This window comes from Alosa pseudoharengus, unplaced genomic scaffold (genome assembly GCF_046254945.1).
Source record: "Alosa pseudoharengus isolate Yale_2024_CS ecotype anadromous, Long Island Sound unplaced genomic scaffold, YU_APseudo_1.1 YU_APseudo_1.1_scf_23, whole genome shotgun sequence".
Classification (NCBI taxonomy): Eukaryota; Metazoa; Chordata; class Actinopteri; order Clupeiformes; family Clupeidae; genus Alosa; species Alosa pseudoharengus.
Window position 1 is genome coordinate 11,145,630 of NW_027468685.1, and position 24,404 is coordinate 11,170,033.

Here is a 24,404-nt window from a genome sequence, read left to right on the forward strand (position 1 = left end):
CGGTTTCGCTAGATCCCCCACAGTTCATGTTCTCAGAGGAGGGGAAGGTGGGTGATGAAGATTAACCCACTTTGTGCGCCTGCTCATCCCTGGAGCCATTACTGTATGTGTAGAGTAGGCCCACTCTAGTGGCAGACACTCGGTTACCAATTTCTGCCAGTTTTTCATACTGGATTGCATGATCAAGATATTCTTCCTATCCATAAACCTCAGAATATAAATTATTCAGATCTTACAGTAACAGATTATATAATGATTATGTGGGCCTGACACAAATGAAACCGGAGGCAGCTGATTTCATTAATTTGCTCAATTCAGGCTTGTATCTTTGCATTTCAAGACAAGATCTCTCCGTGTGAAGACCACCATTACTTTTGTACTTCATTACACAATGCCGCTGCATTGAAGCTATTCCTCTGATGGGAGAATAAATGCATCCAGTGTATCACTTACTACTGCAACACAAAAACGTATCTTCTCACACCAAATAAGACTTTTACGGTTATTCTGTCATTACTGGGCATTGGATGCTACGGACTGTTTAGTATCGCCCAAAAGACCGATACCATACCCACTAGCCCACACTTACGCGACTGTGACGCAGGCCTCGCGCACCACCTGAGATCGCAGGTCTTTAGCGGACAGCTTGAAGGCGCTATCAAGCAGCCGCAGGTGCTGGTAGAAACAGTCATGGTCTGCTGCTCCGGCGACCATCAGCGAGCGGATCTTCTTCAGCTGCACAAACACATTCACGTGCCGGGTCAGAGGGGTTTCCAGTGGTCAAGATGATAATAATAATAATAATACGTTTATTTTTTTATAGCGCTTTTCTCAAACCCAAGGTCGCTTTACATAGTAGGAAGGCAAGGAAACACAATAACAAACAAACAAAACAATACAACAAAGACAAGTTATCTGTATGGAGCTCTGTGTTGGGTGTGGAGAAGTGATCATTAAACAAAAAGGTCTTGAGATGTGCTTGAGATTAATCTAAGCTACAGCGAATGTCAATCCAAGACAACTCATCCCGAATTTATCAACAGTAATAGGTGGGTGTATTCATATTTTGCAAGCATATGTACATAACCTTGTGTAGGTGTAGGAGTGGGCAAAAATATAATTATTGCGTTGAGGGCTTTGAGGCACAATTCGACTCGAGGCATGAGAGAGAATGACTTACAGCGTTGGCTCTTTGGTCCCAGTCATGTTTGTCATCTGACAGCACTTCTCGGATTTTATTCAGGTTGTCCTCCAAGTCCCGTGAAGAGTAGATCTGATTGGAAATACGTAAGTGTAAGCAAGTAAACGCAGCACAAAAAATATATATACGTACGTATACGTATCAATCATACCATATTTTAGAGATTAAGAGGGTAAGTATCTGTGTGTCTGTTTGAGAGAGAGAGAGAGAGAGAGAGAGAGAGAGAGAGAGAGAGTGTGTGTGTGTGATACCTGGACTGTAGGCACATCAGTGAAGGCTTTGACAAAATCTTCTTCATCAAGAGCTCCTGCTCCCTCCTTTGATCCACCTGAGCAGAAACCCACAAGTAGTGAATTCAAATGTCACAGCAAACACACACAGTATGTTCATACAAACACACCATTCAAATGAACAGCTGTGGTTTGAGCTGAAAAAACAATCAAATTACACCCATGAACACTCCTAAAGCCACGTATTGATTCTCTGGAACTGTTAATGTTCCCCATTTAGAGTGTCAGGTCTGTGTTTAAAACACCAGTGTTTTTTTTTTTATTTTTTTTTTTTTATGCCTTTAATGATAGGACAGTGGAGAGTGACAGGAAGCGAATGGGAGAGAGAGCAGGGGCGTGACCCGGAAAGGACCACGGGGCAGGAATCGAACCCGGGTCGCCGGCGTACGGTGCAGGTGCACCAGCCAGTTGCGCCACAGCTAGGGCCACACCAGAGTGTTTTTGAGTGTGCACATTGGATGCACTGCAAGAGGGCTGTGAGGAGCAATTCTTTGTATTTGACTAAATGTCTAGTGGACTACAATCATGGACTGCACCTTTAATATTACAGGGTGTCCTAACAGGACCCGAGCCAGCGTCTGTCTTGTAGTATTAGGTGTTTTCTGTCTACAGTGAATCCGTTAAATATGCCCTTACTGTGTCAAGTGGGGCGGTGGTAGTGTAGTGGTTAAGGAGCTGGGCTAGCGTGCAGTAGCCTGAAAGTTGTGGGTTCAATTCCCGGCTTCCACCGTTGTGCCCTTGAGCAAGGCACTTAACCCCAAGTTGCTCCTCCGGGGACAATGTGATCCCTTGTAATATAGCTGACATATGTAAGTCACTTTGGTCAAGAAGTGTCTGCTAAATGTAATGTAATGTAATGTAATGTAATGTAATGTAAAAGTTTCTCATTCAAAATAGCAGAGCAACGCGATACGACAGAAGGAAAATAGAAACGGGGCGTCCGTCAAAACGTTGCGTTGCATCGCTCTGCACAGCACTGCGTACAGTCAGGACATTCCAATTGAAAACAATGTAATTAAACGGATTTTATCGCTAATGTTCGCTCGCATCGCATCCTGTCAGAACAATCACTTATTGGCAGTCTGCTGTGCCAACAATGTTACGCCACACCAAATGCTGAGAAGGCGGAAAGCCCTTCATCACAGTGAAATGTTCTGCTTTGTTAAGATCCTAGGGAGTAGTTGCCTATCTGAGGGTTTTGCTTAGGAATGTGTGCTAGCATGTGCATTGTATCATATTATGTTTGACAATATGTAATATCAATAGGTAATCCAATAACACTTCATGATACATTTAATGCCACATTTAATTTTGATAATGTAATATGACGAGCTAAAAAGCAATAAACCCATTCTGCTATTTCACCTGCATCCTTCGTTCGAAAACTTTATACCTTCTGGAGCAGTTTAAACAGTGACGCTAAAATAATTAAAATAACCAAATGTGTTTGAGTATCAACTCATCCAACACTGATTTGTCAGCGCACAGTGAAATTAATAAGCCTATGTCAAATTTCACACCTGTCTGTCAGCACCTCATAACATTAACTTTCTGTCAGTCACAGAGGAATTTCTCATCAGTTATTTCAAATTCATAATAAATGAGGGAGGCACAGTACACACACACACACACACACACACACACACACACACACACACACACACACACACACACACACACACACAGCAATGCTGGTACCTGTAGCATTCCATCAGAGAGACTGACTCTCACTGTTTCAAGTAATAATAAGATACCGAGACCACTAGGGCAGAAAAGTCAAACACACAAAGCTTGGTCTAGGCCCATTGTGTTGACTCAACTATTAAACACTAGATCCATGGGTTTACAAAAACGCCATCATCATCAGAACAAGCCATGGAAAACACCCTGGATTTTGTGTATACACAGAGGGAGGTATCAACTATTACTTCACTTATTTGAAATAGTCCAAATATGACATCATCTGGGATTCTGGCTTAAACTCACTAACATTACTTAACACCTGGCAGCCACAGAGCATGCCCAGTGTTAATCCCCATTCCAACAACACTAAAGGTATAAAGGTCTAAGTGGTATTGGTTACATGTAATAACTGGTGACTGGTGGTGTGTATGTATGGGTGTTAGTATTTGCCTGTGTGTGTGTGTGTGTGTGTGTGTGTGTGTGTGTGTGTGTGTGTGTGTGTGTGTGTGTGTGTGTGTGTGTGTGTGTGTGTGTGTGTGTGTGTGTGTGTGTGTGTGTGTGTGTGTTTTTGTGCTTACCTATTAGTTTGGATCCAGTAGCACTGGGTCTGCGGGCCTCCTGTTTCTTTGGTACTTTTGGTACTTTAAAGGCCTGAGCCGAGGAGGGCCTGCTGCCGTCCACCGAGTCATCATCATCAAAGCTGCGATCTGGACACACACAAACACAGAGACCTTAGATACGGAGACTAACAGGCCATAAATGCATGTTTAACTTCTATGTTATTGAAGGTACACACACATCAAACCTCATGCTTAACAATAATAATCAAAACCCTCAGCCAAATAAATATTTATTTAAAAACAACAATCAAATGTCTGTCTAAATCTGACAAGAGTTAAATGTAGCATGACCACACAAAAAAAAAAACAACTGGAGGCAAAAAAAAAAAAAAAACAGCAGGATTGCGGTCGATCAGCAGTGAAAGTGGTTTCCTATTTCAGCAGCATATACAGTTGGTCCCCGACCCAAACTCCATCGACAGGCCACTGAGGTCATATTCTAAGCTTTTGTAATGCATGTTTTCTAGTACAAATTCCAGGAGAATTTAGTTTTAAGCTGAAGTCATGATTAAGTTCATGGCAGCCAAAGCAACAGGACCAGCTGCATAGAGTTCTGCATGATCAAGGCTCTTCAGAGACACCGGATGTCTGCCTTTTATCAAACACATACATACAAAAAAAGAAAAAACACATTTCACACCCACACATCATGGCTAGGTACAGCTCACTCCACAACCATAGCCACATACCTCCATCCAAGAGGCAAACAAAAGTCAACAATAATGCTCAGATAAACAGCTATAATGAATAAAAAAAACATCATATAACCACAAGCACGAGAAACTGTCTGCTGTAATAAGCATCTACTTAAATCAGATCGCTGTGGTAAACCATCTGAGCCAACACCCCATAGCCTCTAATACGCACATGCAATGCTCAACCCTACAGCCATGGCAACATGGCTAGAACAGTGCTTTATCCGTATACATATACATACATAACACACAAGACACCTTCACACACTCACAGTCACAGATGTTTTTGCATATGAGACGCCTCATCCCTGTCCGTACGACTCGTCTGCTGTAGCCACAGCAACGATTCAGCTCGTTTTCACATCATTCTCTTCATGGTTACTCATGGCAACCTTGCACTCGCACAAAAAAGCACACAAGCGTCCGCTAAAGCCACCACCCATTTTCAGCAGCCGGCATCTTTTTCTCCCACCCTCTTCCTCTCCCCCTCCCTCTCTTAGTCCCTTTCTCTCTCCATCCGCTTAAGGGCCAATCAGCAGAAGAATGACATCACTGTCCTCCAGCCAATAATGCTTGCAAGAGGTACAACCTTGTATATATCGAAGGCTTTTCGGAGCTCCTAAGCAAATTACTCTTAGGGAGAAAGACTGCAGTAGTCTTTCAATAAACAAGCACCATCAAAAAAGGCTGGGGCGTGCGTGTGCGTTTGTGCGTGGGTGGGTGTGAGAGAGGGAGCCCAAGATAAAGCGAGAGAGGGAGTGAGAGGGAGAGAGTGAGAAGGAGAGAGAGGGAGGGAGGGAGGGAGGAAGAGGGCATGAGTGTGCCAGAAATGAGACTAGCATGCTACTGCAGCTAGCAGCAGCAAGAGGGAGGTAGCATAGTGTAATAGAATATGCCGTCACACACACGGACACATTACAGCAAAATGCTAACTGCTGCAATGGGATTGCTGAATTCACAATGAAATTAAAAAAGAGACACAGCCTCGCATTTTCAAATGAATTAGGTGGGTTAGCTACCCTAGGGCATTGCTACCCCCATTGTCCAGTGGCCCTGGGTGTGTCAACAAAACAAGAACCGATCAAAGTTGCGGGGGTGGGGGTACTGCTCATGCTGTTTCCATGACAACATTACAGGCTACAGCCTCCAGGCACATCGACCTTAAGCATGTCTGGACAAAAACACTAAAACATGACCTAAGATTATTTAAAAATAACAACAAGCATGAGTTACTGTAAAGGAATCTCATGAGGGAGGAAGACAGGAATACTAGACATACATGCAAGACATACATACAAGACATATTGACAATACTACTGATACAGAATACAGAACAGAATTCATACAGAGCCCTCTGTTTCACATAGTCATCCTTTGGCAGGACCTGTATATTATGGTGGGCCTATATACAAAAAATATACATCTGTATACATTTCTACAAAAGGATTTCAATGGATCTTATGCACTAGATTTATTAAAGCTCAAGCATGCAAAAAACATGTCAGACAAACAATATTTGTTTCAGGCTATAGGTCAGCCTTGGTCTATGCTTAACAAAAAAAGTAAGTAAGTAAATGAAAAAGAATAATTTAGAAAGCCAAAATCAAATCAAAATGGGTGCTTTGGACGTTTAGCATATGCCTCATCTGTTGACACCAGAATATTAGGCAGAATTCATAAATCTGTTCTCCTTTGACATTTGCCTTTATAATAGATACTTATTTATTCCTGCAAAACAGAATAGAGACAATGGATCATCTTCCAGACTGGGTCATGTTCTAAATTAATGTCCCATGAAATTGTTCTCCTTTTTTCTTCACAAAAAACACCTGTCTAACGTAACCTTGTTAGCACCTTCCCTGAATATGACTGAACAGTTCTACGCCTTGCTGTGGAACCCATTAAAATCTTGTCTGGTGGATTAGGGTGATGAAAAGCAGATCTACAAGACCGTAACAAACTTTGCATCCTGTACTAGTTAAGAACTGCCAATAGCTGTAAAAAGCAAGGACATTGTGAGTTCACACAGAGGTAAATCAACCACAGGTCAGTCAGCATACGTCATGTGGCTGAAGTACAGCACAAATAACTAGATGTACCGCAAAGCGGTACAAAATATGACCGCTGTTCAGTCCTGCACATTCTCTCCGCAAAAATAAATCATCTCAATTTGTCTCCATCTCCCACTCAATCACCTACTCTTCCAATTTTTGTGTATGTAAATGAGTGTGTGCATGTGTGCGTTTGCTTTTGTGTATATGTGTGCTTCTCTGTGTGTGTGTGTTCGCTTGTGAGTGGGTGTGTAAGTGTGTGTGAGTGCGTGCGGGTGTGTTTGTGCATGCATGCGTGCGTGCACATATTTGTGTTTATGTGTGTGTGTGTGTGTGTGTGTGCGTGCGTGCCTGTGTGCCTACATGTCTACTGTGCGTGTGTACTTGTGTGTGTGTGTTTATGCGTGTGTGTGTGTGAGTGTGAGTGTGTGCATACCTGTGTGTGTGTGTGTGTGTGTGTGTGTATGTGCATGTGTTTATGTGTGTGTGCGTTTATGTGTGTGTTTATGTGTGTGTGCCTGCATGTGTGTGCATGTATCTTTATGTGTGTGTTTGCGTGTGTTCATGAGTGCATGTGTGTGTGTGCATGCGTAGTGTACAGTCACTAAATGTACACATATATTAATTTATTGTATGGTCCCCCATGAACGGAATTCCACAAAACTGGGCATGCATTCAGAGGGTGTCATAATGATCTTACACTTCAAATTCTGTACAGTTTTGAACCTGTCAGTCAAAGATACCTGTGATTACAATGCCTCATTTTTGCTTTTTAATTTTTAACTAGGTGGCGCTATACATCAAATGAGTGGTTATGGGATGGGTTGACATGGCCACTTGAGACCAACATAGTAAAAAAATGTGGTCCTCCTAGGCCCTATGGTTCTTGAGATATTCACAGAAAACTGTGTCCGCCCTAGCCTCCTTGCGGGAGTCCAATCCGGCCGGAGGGGTGTGGGATCAAAATGAAAAACAATGGTTCCGTGTGATCCTTGTGGGGCTACATGCCCAACAGTTTCGTGCACCCCGGTCTTTCAGAGTCCCGGGATTCGTTGACACAACATCACTGAAGAAAAAAACAAAACAAAACAAAACAAAAATCCGGAAGAAAAAAAACTCACACATGTATAATAATATTAGGGTAGATGTTGTTAAAGCAGGTATCTCACACTGCATCAGGATTCATGTATGCCAAGTAATTTGACACATTGCATGATAACGCAACTATGATTTCAGAACAACAAGAAATGATGGATGTTTTTGTGTAGTGTTGGGGCCAATTAACAGTAGAATTTGAATTCCTTGTTGATTTTACATTAATTCCATAATATTAAAGTTCAATATCTATTATTAAAGGTCAGATGTAGGTATTTTTGGCAACTGTAGAGCTCCCTCTAGAGTTGCGATATATTTATATTTTACTCTGCTGTTGTAAATAGCAAATTTCTTGTGACTTATCCCCCCTGTACACAATTAAAATGCTTTTGTTGTGGAGGTGAAGGATTAATAAACTATCTCCAAAAAGCTACGTCTATGCTGTATATCTATGCTAGGTGAACGATTCGCCTATTACAAGTTTGTTAATCATCAAATTGACTTCGTAAAAATGAAAATCTTGTATAGTGTACCTTTAAAAGCTTCACTGTATAGAAGAAATTAGTTGTGATACTCACAGAAAAATTGTGTGATTAATTTGTTCATTTCTTTTTTTTTGATAACCCTAGTTTTACAATATAAATTCTACACATAGTGTCTTTAAAGACAACGAAAAAATATAATGATGACTAACAGAGAATTTGAAAAAAATCTTTGTCTTTCCTAGTTCCTCATAACCTGTATATCCAATCCAACACATTACTGCGTCACTCAAACACACTCAACTGCTCTTGTAACAGTTCCCATGTTGATAACGGCCATACTGCAATAGTTGGTGTCCTGTGGATATTAATAAGCATTTATCTTAGAAATGCAAACATAAAACTGATAATTTGTCAGAAAAAATAAGCGAATTTGAGCCAACACTCCCTGTAATGTCATGTCAATTTGAGGAGTGGGTTTCTTCCTGCTTCAGGAATCAATAAATTAAAACGAATAAAAAAGGGTTGGTAGCCTGATAATCCCTGCTGGAGACTGTCCGGTCTATAAATTATGCATTTGATGGGGTATAATTTCAGAGGGTTTGGATTGAGGTTAGTGACACATAATTAACCAAAGTCAAAAATATGTTTTGGGTCCAAACTGCATGTGGTACTCTGCCCTGGAGCAGCCTAATCTATTTATGTGCACACTGCAACATGGGGAAAGGAGAAGTGAGTCCAATCCTCTCAGTCCTGATGCCTAATACTCAGAAGACAAATTTATGCTTTTGTGATTTGAAAAGACTCCGACTTCTGTTATTTATTATCAAAATCATTTAAAATTGGCTAAACACTCTTTATTGGCACTTCCTCCCAGTCATTCCATTACAAAAAAAAAAAAAAAAAAACGGAACATGACAATAAACCAACAATTTCAAACACGTTTTACTTTAGCTGGAATTCATAAGCGCTAATATATGTTACGCTTTTATAGCTGTTTTCAGGCTGTTATTTTGAGTTAAATATAATTTCTGTGCATTATCTTACGATTATAACATAATCACAGCAGCGCCTAACACATAACACACCAGACAACTTGAGCTGACAAGATGCCAACCAGAATCATCACTACATACAAAAGCAGACCTATTGAGATGGAACAGAAATTCTGCGCCCTCTCTCTTCCTCTTTCTCACACAATCTCTCCTTCTAAATGACTGGTCAGAGCAAAATATGGTAACATGACAAAACAATGACAAATGTCTAAATTAAATTCATGACTAGAAATTCTTGAGAACTTTCACAAGCTCAGCCATTACGGAGAAAGGACTTTTTCTAAGAATATTTACTCGCATTTGCATCTGACCGACCCTTAAGTGGATTCATGAGACCATATGTTCCGACCCTCTGCTTCCATGATGGTCGGAAAACTACCAAGAGAAAAAAAGGAACTAACATTCTTCAACCCAAACAAAAAGGAAACAGTCCCATATATATATACAGAGAGCGAGAGAGACACTCACCATCTCCATCGTCCCCCATAGTCATGGATTCTCTGGCGGCACACACTGACACTTCTTTCTTTCCCTCTCCCTGTCACACTGGATCAGTGTGACTCAGAGGCAGGCACGGCTCTCTCTGCGACCATAACGCTCTGATTCTCCCTCTCCTCCTGCCTCCCTCCTTGTATGAACAAGGGGCACACAATGCCTCAATATCTCATTTAAAAACTGCCATCTGTATACATACTTAGATCAGGAGAGATCCCGTCATCCCCTCGGAGGTCTTAGTATTGTAAGCCTAACTCCTAACCTTTGCAGTATATAGTGAGAGACGGCTTAATCCTTACAGCCAACTGCTGCCAACACAGATTGAGCAGCTGAAAAGATTCCCCACCTCTCATGGCATGGCAACTGCCCATGGTATTAATGTAAGCAGACACCTTGGGTAAGTCAACACAAAAGTAACAGTCACAACAACAACAACAACATGATAAAAATGACATGGAAAACATACATTAATTACCAGTTAATTATCAACTTATGATCTTATTGAGGCAAATGTAAATTATTAATTTACTTAAATGTTTAGGTTTGTGTTAAGAGAGTTTTTGTTTGGGAAAGCACAAACCTGATATGAACCATTTCCGTGATGTCACTAGCTTGTGACACCTAGCTCACAACAGCACCAACATCCTAAGGTGCTCTCCAATAATTAATGTTCAATTAATACACAGCACATCAACACCAAACTTCGACTTAATTTATGTGAGCAAGATTCTCACCGCAGATCTAATGTTTTGGCAAAATTAAACTCCTAGAGGCCATCTGCTATTAATATGTAAATTAAACATGCTCTATGTCACTATACCCACCTCCACATTCTACAAGCCAGTTAAGACAGCTAATCACCTTGCTGCAAAAACTCTTTTTTTGGAGGGTATCTGAGCAGCTAATCATCATAGAGGCACAGATGTATGGTGTCACAAATGAATCGACCAAACAGCAGTACAGAAACCAAGCCTTCCATCTAGCTTTGTTAATTGTTCCTTTCCTTTCCGGTTGTAGCTAGAGTACTTGCAGTTGCTATTTAATTATAGCAACAGTCAAACCATTCAAAATATATAATTTGGGAATGCTACTGCCAGCTACACATAGAGGTAAACTCAAGACAATACGTTGACTAGACTAGTTGATGAGTTTAAAGTACTGAAGGAGACACATCTCTTACTCTGCTGTTTCATATTTGAATGGCATTGTTTATGTTTCAGCATTTAAATGACAAATAGTTTTTTGCTGAAATGCCCATTTCAGACTGATATTAAGAAGCCTAACTAGGTCTTACTTTTTACTTTGCGATGGCATGTTTGTTTGGTGAGTGAAGAACAGCTTGTGATATGGACTACAATGTCCTAATTTATATCAGTATTAATGGACATTAATTTGTATATACACTTGTAGAATAATTTGTGGATGTTTGTCCTAGATTAACAACTCCGATACCAAGTCATCATTCCACATCCAGTTTGGACTAACGGATATCGCAGGAAAATCCTCTTAACTCTTGCAACCTGTGGTACCGGTCCTTACTGAACAGCTTTCTATCAGCCTGAATTAGATCTCATACAAGATAAGTCAAAGGGGCTGGTGTACCAATGCAAACACATACAAATGATGGAAAACTATTTCGGGAATTTTTACAACTTTAATCACATCAGACTTGTAGCAGTAACACTGGTAATCTCCAAATGCAAACAGCCATATTTTTTAATCAAAAATGGGACAATTCCTAAAGAAGAATGTGTGGCTATTTTCTAGTTGTATCATACCAATGACAAACTTCATAGATATCCTAATTTAGAAACTACAACACTTTTAGTGGTATTTCATCCATTGTTTTTACAATCGAAGATGACAAGAAAGGAGATGTCTTGAAATTGTTTCTGATAACAGGCATGTCATTATCAGTGCATGTAACATTGTACAATCCAGGAGTGCGTTTCCCATACAACTACGGAGGTTAGCTTTTAACTAACATGGTACGATGCATCAATCAAATAACCAACATCTAATAACTAAGGTCTGAACGCGGTTTGGAGTACATGACAGTTACCTACCCAAGAGGCGTGTGACTTCGACTCGCGTGCTAGTTGCTGCAAGTGGACTTTTTAGAGATGCAATTTGTGCTTAAGCCATTTAACAATAGTATTGTATAGTGGTTAGAAGTGTAAAATATCAACCAGAAAACCTGAATGCATTTATAATTATTAATATGTAAACAAATGACTGATCCCTCGAACTCTGCTTCAATGACAGGTAGAGAGCTGTATTTTTAACTACATAACTTTACGACAGTGTTCGCAAATGTTCAGGAAAATCTTGTGTCGCTTAACAATGCATCGGACTATGTTCGTTGCACCACCATAGTTCAAAGTTTGAACTTATTAAGTTTTAAAAGTTTTAACTATTGTTTTGGGAAAGAGTTGTGTCACACTTGCATAGTTCCAACCATGCAAGTTGCTAACGTAGTTAGAATGCAAGACCCTTTATCAGTGAGGGTGTTGGATAATCCCCTTACCTTGATTGAGAGTCAGAGCCATATTCCCAGCATGAAGAACATCATCAAAGCGGCCCAGGATCATCTGGAGTCTGTAAAACACACAACACTGTCTAATTAGAAAATAGGGAACCCTAAGATGCTTTAAATTGAAACCAAAACGCTCATTTTAACTTATATAATGATATTTTCAATTAACATTAAACTTGATGATTAATATCACAAAATCACACAGACTTGAAATGATTCCAACTTTAAAGTGACTTTAGTCCAAACAGACTGTATGAGAAAGTAGAGGGTTTTTAAATATTATGTTCATTAATTAATTAAACTATTAAAATGATTTGTCTTTTTGTCGAGGGCATCTCAAAGGTTGCTGCTGTATCACACCTAATTTCTTTTATGAAGAGTGCCCTCCCTCGCTGTGAGTGTGGCTATATGCGGAATGCTATTCTGTAATGGAGTGGAGAGTTTCTAAAAGGGGCCAAAGACACAGGGGGCGGATGAGGTAGAGTGACCACACCTGCAGTCTTCCTGCTGAGGAGCGGGTGAGGAGTGCAAAAGGCGTGTCAATACTCACTCCATGATGTGCAAGAGCGGTCTGTCAGCAAGCTTGTGGACATGTGTGCATGTATGTGTGGCCGTATGGGCTATGTGTTCAGACCAATACGAGCCTAACACCCAGATTCAGTTCTCCTCTTCCCATTTCGACTCTTTTTCTCTCCCTGTTGTGTTACATAACCCCCAGCTGGGCACAAACAGCTCGGGGAGGGGCTGGTCTCCCGCTCTGAGTGAGTACAACACACACCCTTCCCCCACACCTTTTCTCCATCAGCCTCTCTGCCACTGCCAGCCACCCTTGTGCGATGTTCCATTGTCTGAAGGCTTGACCCACCAGGACATGGCAGGAACATCCACTGGGAGAGGAAAACACCTTAACAAGGTGCTCAGAAGCTCAGGTTGCCTGATGGAGTCCATCATCACAACTTCAAATTTAAGTGACTCATTTCAAAATCTCTTTGACTATAAAGAGTGCATCAGCTAACATCTTCATATACCTATCATTCTAGCAATAGTTTTCGGGATCTTCAAAAAACGTCATCTGCGTTATCAAAATTAATTATCTGTTTATCATGTTTCTAAGAAATTCATTTTCCTCACAGCCACAGTTTGCATGTTTATCGTTACTGTTACTATTCTGTTAATTGCATTTAGTGTTATCATTGGTATTTATTTTATTCAGGCCATATGAATTTACTGTAAACTAATATTTAATATTAACACAGTGTTTAGTAATGCCATTGTACTGTAAGTTGCTTTGAAAAAAAGCATCTGGCAAATATCATAAACAAACATAAAAAGAGGAACAGGCAAAAAACTGTTTTCTTTATTAGGTATCCTTTTGGCATCAGTACAAGTACCAAGTTTTGGAATATTTATAGTACACTGACTAACAATTTTCATATCAGTTGTTCATAACGCTGGTTTGGCCTTCTTGTTGTGGTCTTATTGGGAAAGGCCTAATTAGCTTTGCTTAAGATTTGCTGCACATGCCCTCAATGCCCAACATATCCTCAGGGTTGTCCTAGCATCGCCTCGAAATATGTGTCTAATCCTAAGTGGCTGTACCCTTGCTGGCTGATTTAGAATAATTCAGATTGATCAACATTAGGCATGACAACCAAACAAACTACCCTCGTACTTAAGTGTGGAAAGTCATGGTGGGTATAGAGAGTGTGATCATTTGTAAGAACACATAAGTGAATGAAATCCTTTGAGTTTACATACTCTGTATGTTTTCTTTGTAAATATTTGAGCAAAATCTGGTGTTATTTTGAAAATGGCAGTTAGTGATGGTGACCGTCGATTGGTACCATAAGGAAAACAGAACGTATCAAAAGTTTGGCAAGGTAAAACTGAGAATGGGTGGAATGTCTGAGTAACACACTAGAGTAATAAGCTGACTTAACCTCTGGGATAGAAAGGGTAACCTTCCCACACCCGCTCTACTTCTAACCACTGTACAAGCATGGTTCAAACAGACAGGATATCTATAATAATATAGCATTAGGTTTAAACTGAAAGAGGAGAGTGTACATCACATAACACTTAGACTGTCAGTGTGGGTTTACATGGACACTTTTAATCCAATTAGAGTAATGGCTCAATCGGAATGAAAATGACGCATATGAAGACCTTGATCGGAATATAACTGCCAATCTGATTAGAATTCTAATCGTAATGACAGGGGTGGTGTATTCCGTTGTTATTCCGATTGAACAGCCATGTATATGGTGAAACAGGTTGCCTGGTGTAACTTAGGATTGATGGGTCTCAAATGGACACTTTGTTTCCATTCAAAATCAGAAGAGTACAACTCTCTCACCAACAGTCCCGCTCATCTATCAGTCTTTGGCCTTGGGAGGAGGCAGGGTCAATTCTAAAGATAACAGTAGGCCCACTAACAAAAAGGTTATCTTCTTGCTGTCGACTTCTTTGCATTATCCCCACCATAACCAATGCATTACTATAAGATTGCTTGATGGATGCAAGGCAAAGACGACAACAACTAAAATGTTGACTAAATTATCTACGTCCATCTTCTCAAGCAAACTCAAAACAGCAATGGCTATTCCCACCAAAGATTCTATCGTAAACGTGCTAATTACCAACCATTTCGTTCAAAATTCTAAAACAATGTTGTTTTTTTAATACTTCAAAATAACCTTTGAGAAATTAACCTTACATTTTTCAGTAGCCATAGGTGTGTAGATTTGAACAAAATCTAGTATGGTTCTTACCGGGGCTTTTACTGCCTGAAATGTCCGATTTTGTTTACCACACTCGGAGTTTAGTGCTGGGCCTATTCCTATCAACGGTTAGCCCGAGAATTCTCGTCGCAAATCAAAATTCCACTGGAGCTCCAAGCGGATTTGTACACGCAGCATTACAACACAGTTTACAACTGTCACGGTAAAATGTAATTTTTGGTACATAGCTAATTTAGATACACTTATTGTGTGGGTGCTTGAGTTTCTTTAGGAATCCGTCATCTTGGTTTGTATAGAAATGAATATTAAGTGACACATACACGTAAGAGGTTGTAAATACGTGACGGTTGGTAATATGTGACGTTCTATCATATCCTATGTAAACAGAGGACACAAAATTTTCATTTGGAATCATTTAATTCGAATAAAAAGACTGTCCATGTAAACATACTATTGGAAATTTACATAGTGTTTCCTCAGCCCAATAAAAAATATTTTTCCTTAGGTTTTTAAACTTTAACACACACATCACACAACAAAGAGGATAGACATTTTGCTATCAGTAAATCACACAATGCATGAGGAAAGTGAATTCCTTTATCCACCAGAGGAGACATTTGATTTAATCATGAGTTGGATGCCAAATACTAGTCTCAGCAGGGATCTCTGTCGTCTTATCTCGTTGTCTAGGATTTAGTGTGGCACTACTGACCTTAAAGGTCAGAGAAATGTAGTAGTCAATTCAAGTCACGTTTATTTATATAGCGCATTTTCATATGCGCTATATAAAGCGAGTGCAACCAAAAGAGAGAATCAGCAGCAAAAGTTTGAGATTTTTATCTAGTTGTTTTCTATTAAAGGAGTTATTTTGGTAACGTGGAAGAAGAGATAGCACAAGGAGTACTGCTAAAGACTCTGAACTCAAATTCAAAGTAGTTGTATATGCATTTGTTTCTTATGACTTCCCCAGTACAAGTTTTTGTTTCTATTTTAGAATATGTGCAATACTGGTTGAAGAGATTTTAATGAAAGCTGCGGTTCTTTTTTGTTTTTAGTTTATCCAAGTAAGAGGCATTCTTTACAAACTACATTTCTCTATATAGTTTTGCTGGCAGTAACAGACCTTCTCAATAGACACCTCTGTCTTGTACCGAAACAATAACAAAATTTACCAAAATGCAAATGTATTGCTGTAATCAATTTGTCATGTTTTAATCCACAACAAAATGTTTGATGTTAAAAAATGGGATGCTATTAAATGATAAAAATGAGACCATTATCCAACTGCTTACCGCTGCCCGGGCATTCCACTCTTGTTCAGGTCAACCCTCACTCTCTCCCCCACGTGACGATACACCTCCACCAGAGACACTATGGCAGACTCCCTCACCTACAACATACAGTATATTACCACAACTCAGCAGAACACAACACAAATGCAATTTAATCAGCAAACCAGATGTCTTCCTGGAATACCAAATGCCCTTACTTTGGCAGGCAAACAGCATTCATTCATTTATTTGGTTCGCTTGCAACTTCAAACAACATTATAAGACCATTAACATTTATTACATTGTCAGAGATTTTTTCCAAGTACTTTAACAGATACAGTAAATTATATTTCTGCATTAACATATTTTTCCAAATACAGTGCATACAGATTTGTTTTCAAATACAGTATACTACACAAGCACATCTTGACAAAAGTGGCCCTCTTCTCCATCATCACTCTCCTCTTCCAATGGAATAACCCTTCCTACCTCTACTTATCCATTCTACAGCATTTAGTGCGCTACTGTGAGAGAGGATGGTTGTAGTACTGCGATGTCTAGTGCCAAAGGTCGTGTGGCACTTGGAACATGAAGTTGGCAGATTCAAAGGGAAGATGTTGAATTTCCTCAGTCTACCAACAAAATGGGCTGGCCACCCAGCAGCAACTAACTGGGAACAATTCAGCTCAGAATCGTTTCATTCTCCTTTCAAGCCACCTCAACACGTCAAGCAGAGAGTCGCAATCAAACATCAGTCGCAGATGTCTGGGGGCAGCCATGGCCTTCTGGTTAGGGCTTCGGGCTTGTAACCGAAGGGTTGCCAGTTCGATCCCTGACCAGTAGGAAAAATGCAGGCGGGGAAAGCACATCCACGACAGAAGTGTCCCTGAGCAAGGCACCTAACCCCTCACTGCTCCCCGAGCGCCGCTGTAGCCGGCAGCTCACTGCTCCAGGTTAGTGTGTGCTTCACCTCACTATGTGATCGCTGTGTGTATTTTAAATCCCCACACGGGATCAAAAGGGTATATATACTTATACTGAGGTACAATCTCATTAAGGTACCACACCACTGAAGTTTTATCCATCACCCAGTGTCACCACACATTGATGCACCACTGTCTGATCCACTTTTTCTGATATTGAAACACAGCTTTTCTATTTGCCTCCTACACCAGGACTCTTTGCCTTTTTGCAAAGCTGCCACGATCAGCACACACACCTTTGTTCTGTGAAGACAGCAGCTACTTGCCTTCTCTGTCAGCAAGAGGGTAATCAGTAAGTGCCACACTGTTCTTCCGAGTGTTAAAAGTAACTGTTAAGCATCTCAGCATGCCAACAACCACTCCTCCCTCAAGTGCTACTGTTGTGTGTGAGCTCCATGGGCTTGTAGGAAGGGTCTAAATACAGTGTTGATCTTAATCATAGTGCCCCATCCTCTGCAGCCCAAGCTGTTTTCCAGTCCCCAATTCAAGACTGGGAATAGCAAGTGTTGGCGAGTAATGCAGAATGTGATCCCCCCCCCCGCCCCCCAAGAATCTGTACATTAATGAGCTAGCATCTGATTGTGAGCATGTATGAGAAAAATTACTAACATTGTCAAGAGCCACCAAACCAAAATTATTAGTGCAGAGTTTGGGAGTCATAGTTGGAGGCACAAAGAATGGGAAAACAGTCATTCATTTTAATATGCATGGACTACACCACTCCAAAGGAATACATGACTGTAAACACACAGACACATACAAATTATGTTATCACATATTATTTACCTGTGGGTTTTGGTCTCCAGTTAATGTGCAGAGAAATGGCACGATCTTACTGAGACTCAGTGGCTGGGCACCATACCTGTAAAGGAGACGCCGGTCAGTGTGCATCATATCCATAAGGTACACTGGATCAGGTGCATTTACTACTTCTATTCTTGTAGCATTGCCATATGCTTTGTCCTGTTTTAACTGGCTTGATACATCTGATATGATCATTCTGTGACACATGGGGAACTGGGGAGTGTAGATGTTGGGTGATTGTGTCCAGTGTTAGCTGTAGTGGGTATACTGTGATGCAGTCTTGTTAGCAGTAGTGGGTATACTGTGATGTAGTCTTGTTAGCTGTAGTGGGTATACTGTGATTAAACCCCAATGTTAATATGTATTTTAAGTGGGTATACTCAGATGGTGATGCTTTATAAGTGGGCATACTGCGTAGTCGTGGGTATCACATAGACTACACCACTGATTGTGTCTACCAGTAAGCAGTGTGTGAGGAGTATACTCACGTGTTAAGCGTGGCAACTAGGCAGATACACACTCCTTCTCTACTGCGGAAGTTCTTGTGTTTAAAACCAGGAAATAATCTCTCCCAAACATACTGTGAATAGAACAGGTGAAAATAGGGGTCATTAAAGCCCCTAAAAAACACATTTTCTACAGACAGATAGACAGACAAACAGCACATTTCACTCACTTTGAGCCAGTGAAAAGCATGCAAACTAAATGCATTAATAAAAGACAACATGTGTGCTTGGCCCTGTCTTCAGTATCCGCATGTTGCACTGATGCTCACCATAGGTGTGGCACACTGCTCCATAAGCTTCAGGATGAGAGCTTGGGCCTGCTCGCGCACCTGGTCTTTAGAGTCCCCCAGTCGATCCACCAGCGCCGGAACGACTGCATGCAGAAATAATATAGAGATCAGTATATAGCCTTCTAAGCAGACAAGGTGGACTTGTCTTAGTCTACAGAACATCCATGACCAATTCTATTCAGAAAAATATGTTTGTGGTTTTGGAATGATTTGAGTATTTTAAAATTATTTTCCATATTTTTTTCAGTTCATTGATAAGAGTGCAAAGTCTCCAAGGTTCTTGAAATGTAATGTCAGAGCATCACCTCTAAACAAAATCAAAGGTGTCTTTCTCCACAAGAGACCATACCACACTTTTCACACTATCAGGGTCACATTCACACATAATGTCACATTCTATAAACACACATACATATCACTTATATATCTCAACACATACTAATACAGACACACGCAGGCAAAATAATAATATGAAAAAAATTAATAAAATACGCTGACATACAAAAACAATCACACTGTCCTTACCTGTACCCACAAATCCTCTGAACCGTTCATTCAGTCTGTCAACAAATGCTGCTACAATATCGATGCCCAGCAAGGCCACCTATTTAAAACACACAGATTCAAACAAACCTCATTAGTGAATTCAGTTCATTGAGAGTAGAGAGAACAATGTATTTTGAAACAGAGCCCTAAACCTTACTGCAAAACTGTGTATGTGCCCAAGTATATTAGACCCAGGAAGTATCACATCAAGGTGTAAAAAAGAACACTGTCATTAAGAGCCACCTATACTTGGCAAGGATAACAACAACACTTACATTCACGATGGCCGTTTCCACTAACCATGCAGAGCAAGTGATACAACAGCACAGAAGAAAAGGGAGAGGAAGCTAAATGCAATCATCCTACACAGCCTCAACCCCAGACCGATAAAGTAATAAACCTGCACTCTGACAACACCAGCATGAGCCAGCCTCAATGGTATGACTGTGCATCACAAAGCCTCTCCCTCCTTCAGGAGGGGTACCAATGTATTTAATTCACCAATGTATTACATTCAAACTTAACCCTCATGCATTGTAACATCATATTATTATAGACATTACTTCCACTTGTAACCATTCTCAATGAGAGATAATTAAACATTCATAGAGATAAACTTTTACACCACAATTTTCAGTTACAAGTTACAATTAGTCACTTTCTTGTGTGTTTTATTCATGTTCATAATTAATGCATTTAAGGAAGGTAGAGGTGCAACTTCATGAACATGTACTGCAAATTGTGCTAGAATAAGGTTCACATAGCATTGTACAGTCTAATATCAATTTTAATCCACATGACAATAACTAAACAATTGATTTGAACGCATCAATTGATGTTGTCCACTTGAACAGCTAGAGGAGATAAAACCCCTCAAAGGAAATTTGATGAAATTGAATTTTGCAAAAGTAGAAAGAGCTCAGCAAGGATGGTATGGGACACGTAGTATCAAGAGTGGTTTCGGCTATGTAGTCATGGGCCTGGTTTTTCATGGAACAAAACATCTTCCTTGTCCCAAAAAGCATCTGTTGGACATGCATGTTAACCTGCCCTAAACAGCTTTCAAAAGTTCTGTTTCTGTTGTTACTTTAATTAAACTGCAACAACAGAGATTGCATTATTCCTCAATAAAAAGCCAATGAAACTAAATTAGGCTAAACCAACAACAGAGGGCAAGCCTATAATAATCCCCAAAAAATAACACTATATTAGCACTAGCACGTTTACAAAGTCTATTTATTCTGACAGATACAGTAATCTGGAAAAAAAAATAACTTTCAAATAATTAACAAGTTCAATACTAATTCTAAATATATGTGCAGTGTGCCATATTGTATCATCTATCGTATATAAAATAATTCCTCTCCATGATAAGAATATCTACTTTATTGTCAGATGTGATGTAGTTCATATAGCATGATGATGTTTTTGCATACCGGTATGTATAGGGTCTAACAGTCCAGCAACAGTCACCAAATGTGTAAAAATGTGTGAGGTGAGGTAGGTTGCCGAAATAGGCCTAGGGTGACCAGACGTCCCGAAAAATTCGGGACAGTCCCGATATCCAAGCAGTTGTCCCGAATCCCGAATCCTGCCCTAATTGTCCCGAAAATTATACTCAATCAGAATACTGAGTAGTTATTTTCTGATAAACATTAAAAACTGTCCGTAGAGTCTGAGTCGACTGCATGCAGCCCCCGACGGCAGCTAAGTGTCTGGATGCAGCCCGGCTACTTTGTTTCTTTTTGACGTTCTATAATTAGGCGCGAATATGCACTGATTTCGCGAAGCCGAGGACATTGTGCAGGCAGCGCAGCAGGCAGCGCAGCAGGCAGAGCCAGCGTGTGTGCAAAAAAAATACGTCGGAAGTTCGGCCTAATGTCCATGTCGTTTTAACATAATCTACTTAATCTAACAATTATTTTGTATTCTTACTTAATGACCCATAAGCGTTAGGCTATTATCCTTATTCTGAAATGTCTGATTTGCACTGTTAACAGTCATTGTTTTTTTTGTTTTTTCCCACAATGACATTTTGAGTTCTTGATTTCTCTGTTGTATTTTGAGGCAGACTTGATGTTTGAATAAAAATGTGTTTTGGTACAGGTTTGAAAATTCCCTGTAAGCCTGCCTACCATCCATCCCCCCCCCCCCCCGGAAAAAAAAGCGTCCCGAATTTCAGCCAATCTCATCTGGTCACCCTAGGCCTGCTTCAGTACAGACTTTCAATAATTTACAGGATTCTCCTTAGCCTAGAAATCTAGACGCACCCTAAATTATATTTGCTACCAGGGATAGTCTAGCAACTCTCCGTTGGCTTGTAAGCTCGAAAAATTAAACTTCTATCAGGCCAATCAAATCGTGTATAGAGTCGTTAGGTGGGCTTAACATTATGATTGATGGCAGAGTTGCAACGGTTTGGCTTGAATTCCCTGCTACTTGAAAACAAATAAGATGGATGTTGCTGTTGGCGAACAGTGTGACGAGTTAAGCTTTTATGAAGTTGGCAAAAGTTTGAACTAGCCAACTAGCTCCGCTGGTGGGAAACGCATGGGACTCATAGCGCTGTCCTACTGCGTGCAGAGGGAATTCAGAAAGACAACCGATTATCCCGCCCCTCAGACTGAGCACTGCGAACGGTGAGTGCCCAGACCCTACATTTTAATGTGGGTCTGGCTCGTCAGGCTAGATTCTCCTTGCATCTGGGCTTTATCAAGGATGTAAAGTAAAAAAAAAAATGTAATAAGAATATTAGCCCCACATAACTTGTTATATTTATTTACTGAATTTACAGAAAATGTTATATTTGTATACCATAATATGAAATTACCTATATCATGATATGAGATGTTGGGCATAATGCACAGCGCTAATTAGGCCTATATGGAAATGTAAAGTTATGTTATTGCCGTTAATTCATTTAGTGTCAACGAACCAGCTTTAGCTTTAGCCAAAGGACACAACTACAGGCAATAGATTAATTCTGTTTACACGTTCTGTCTATCAGTCATAATTTGTTGGCTGAAACTGTAGGCCTATTATGTACATTCAGCCACATTCCATCCCCATGGATGTCAGCGGGCAAATGAGGGTTAACGTCACGCGGCTAGACAATAGCTAATGAATAATCCATCGATGCTCCGCCCAGAAAACATACTGAACAGCAGACGATTGATATCTCAAAATTCTGGCATTATCGGGTAAGAAAAGACACAAACACCCAAACCATCACTCTTTCCTCCCATTGTCGCCGCTATGGAAGAAACACCCATCCCTATGGACAAATCTGTCAACATCCAAAAACAACGCACAAAAACAATAGCCCTGTGCCCTCCCCCGCAGCTCTGCACACACGCGCGCGTGCACACATACACACACACATTTCATTATAAATCGAGTATTAACGATATAGTACTGTTACCTTTCTTATCGAGAAATAGCATTCAGTTATGATAACCTATTTAGCCACAACTCCTTCAAAAAAAGAGAGAACGGGCCATACTGCAAGTCATCAGGTATTCGAGCAAACTGTAACGTTACAGGCAACTGGATCAACTACGTTAGACCACCCTTTGTCATCCACTTTTTCTTCACAACGTATTTTAAAACACGGACTAACATTAGCTACAAGCTACATTGATGGGATACACAACGTCAGGTTAAGAGGTGAACGTAAAAAGCAAAAGTACCGTTTAATATATATTATCATGATGTATGATGATGAGTTAGCGGTCTGCTGTGAATGACGGGAGATAACGTTCCCGTTAGCATTTTAACCTGTTATAATGCAGCCTACAAATGTTATGTTCCACATGTCTCTGGTGTTACCTTGTAATTGCTGGAGTTGACCCATCCAGTTAGTTCATCTATGGTCTTGTCTAACCGTGATTTGTCTTGCTCAACATCCAAAGACCTCTGAGGATCATTGAGGTAGTCTATTAAATCTGGGCCGACCTGCAGACGCCGGGTCACGTCCTTTTGCAAAACCTGCTGGTAAAAATAGTCCATGTTGTCATTTTCCCCCATTGAAACCGAATGTATTGGGCCTGCAGAAGCCGCTAGCCGCACAGTGACGTTTCGGTTCCCGTTTAGTGTTGAAGAAAGCGAGGCTGTCACCAAAACCTTGGACTATCCAGTGAGGTCGGCTTCCTCGTTTTGTATGATATGCGATATGAAATCAACGTAGCGCGATATTAAACGGCAAGTGTAAGACGTCCCAGTGAAATCAATGATCCCTTAAGTTGATGGATAGACGCGAATTGTTCAAAAAGTCATAGTTACGACCAGAAACAGCCACTGACGCACATTAATAACAGTTAATGCAAACTGAACGATGCGATGGTCTAGCAACCTAGCTAGCTAAAATACCAACGTTAGCTAGCTAGCCAACTATGCTGACGTTATGGCTGACTGGGCAAGGGCCTAACGCCTAGTTCATAACTCCTGCAATCCATGATGGAAATGTCCGTAATATACAGGTGTGGTAAAGTCAATGCAGCCACGGCTGAATTGGTTGTCGTTCCAACTGGCGCTCCACCGGTTTGTGATGGTGTGAAATCCGGAGTCTGTCAGCCTACCAGTCGGCCTACAAAATAACACCAGCGCAGCGGTGGGTATGGGCTTCGGGGTCCTCTAGCGCCGCACAGTTAACCCAATGAGCTGCCTGAATATAAATCGAGGGGATGCAAACCGCCATCTGGTGGTTAAAAGTTTTAAAGCTAACCTGAGCAAAGTTGTAAGCCTAAAGATAATGCTACGATTGACCTATGTCCAGCCACCACTACCAGACCTTGTGTTCGTTCGCCTATTCATGGAGAGGTATTTGCGAAGATTTAAGAAATTACATCTGGCTACACCAATGACTGCACAGACTACAAGTCATAATTGTAACTGGGCCTTATAAATTATGAACTATTTGCCAAGCAAGTGTTGATAGACCTGATAATCTTTCAATCAGCCAATAAATACATAGGCTAGATAGAGTAAATTTGATTTAAAAATCCATCCTTGGCACCTTGTGATATTTTTTATGAATTGAATAGCTTTCACACCAGATTGCA

The 24,404-nt window shown here is 40.5% G+C and overlaps 1 protein-coding gene across 1 annotated transcript in view; it reads right to left on the minus strand.

Moving 5' to 3' along the window:
• The window catches only part of clasp2 (cytoplasmic linker associated protein 2), a 55,543-nt gene extending 31,580 nt beyond the window's left edge, over positions 1-23,963 (minus strand). The window contains exons 1-11 of the mRNA XM_076301442.1: positions 23,173-23,963; positions 19,324-19,402; positions 18,778-18,881; positions 18,491-18,582; positions 17,985-18,060; positions 16,237-16,334; positions 12,195-12,265; positions 3,753-3,881; positions 1,453-1,529; positions 1,181-1,273; positions 590-735 (exon numbers count right to left, since the gene is read on the minus strand). Coding sequence (XP_076157557.1) covers positions 590-735; positions 1,181-1,273; positions 1,453-1,529; positions 3,753-3,881; positions 12,195-12,265; positions 16,237-16,334; positions 17,985-18,060; positions 18,491-18,582; positions 18,778-18,881; positions 19,324-19,402; positions 23,173-23,370 — 1,163 coding nt within the window. The 5' untranslated portion in view covers positions 23,371-23,963. The remainder of the gene's footprint in view (positions 1-589; positions 736-1,180; positions 1,274-1,452; positions 1,530-3,752; positions 3,882-12,194; positions 12,266-16,236; positions 16,335-17,984; positions 18,061-18,490; positions 18,583-18,777; positions 18,882-19,323; positions 19,403-23,172) is intronic.
• Positions 23,964-24,404: the final 441 nt, after the last annotated feature.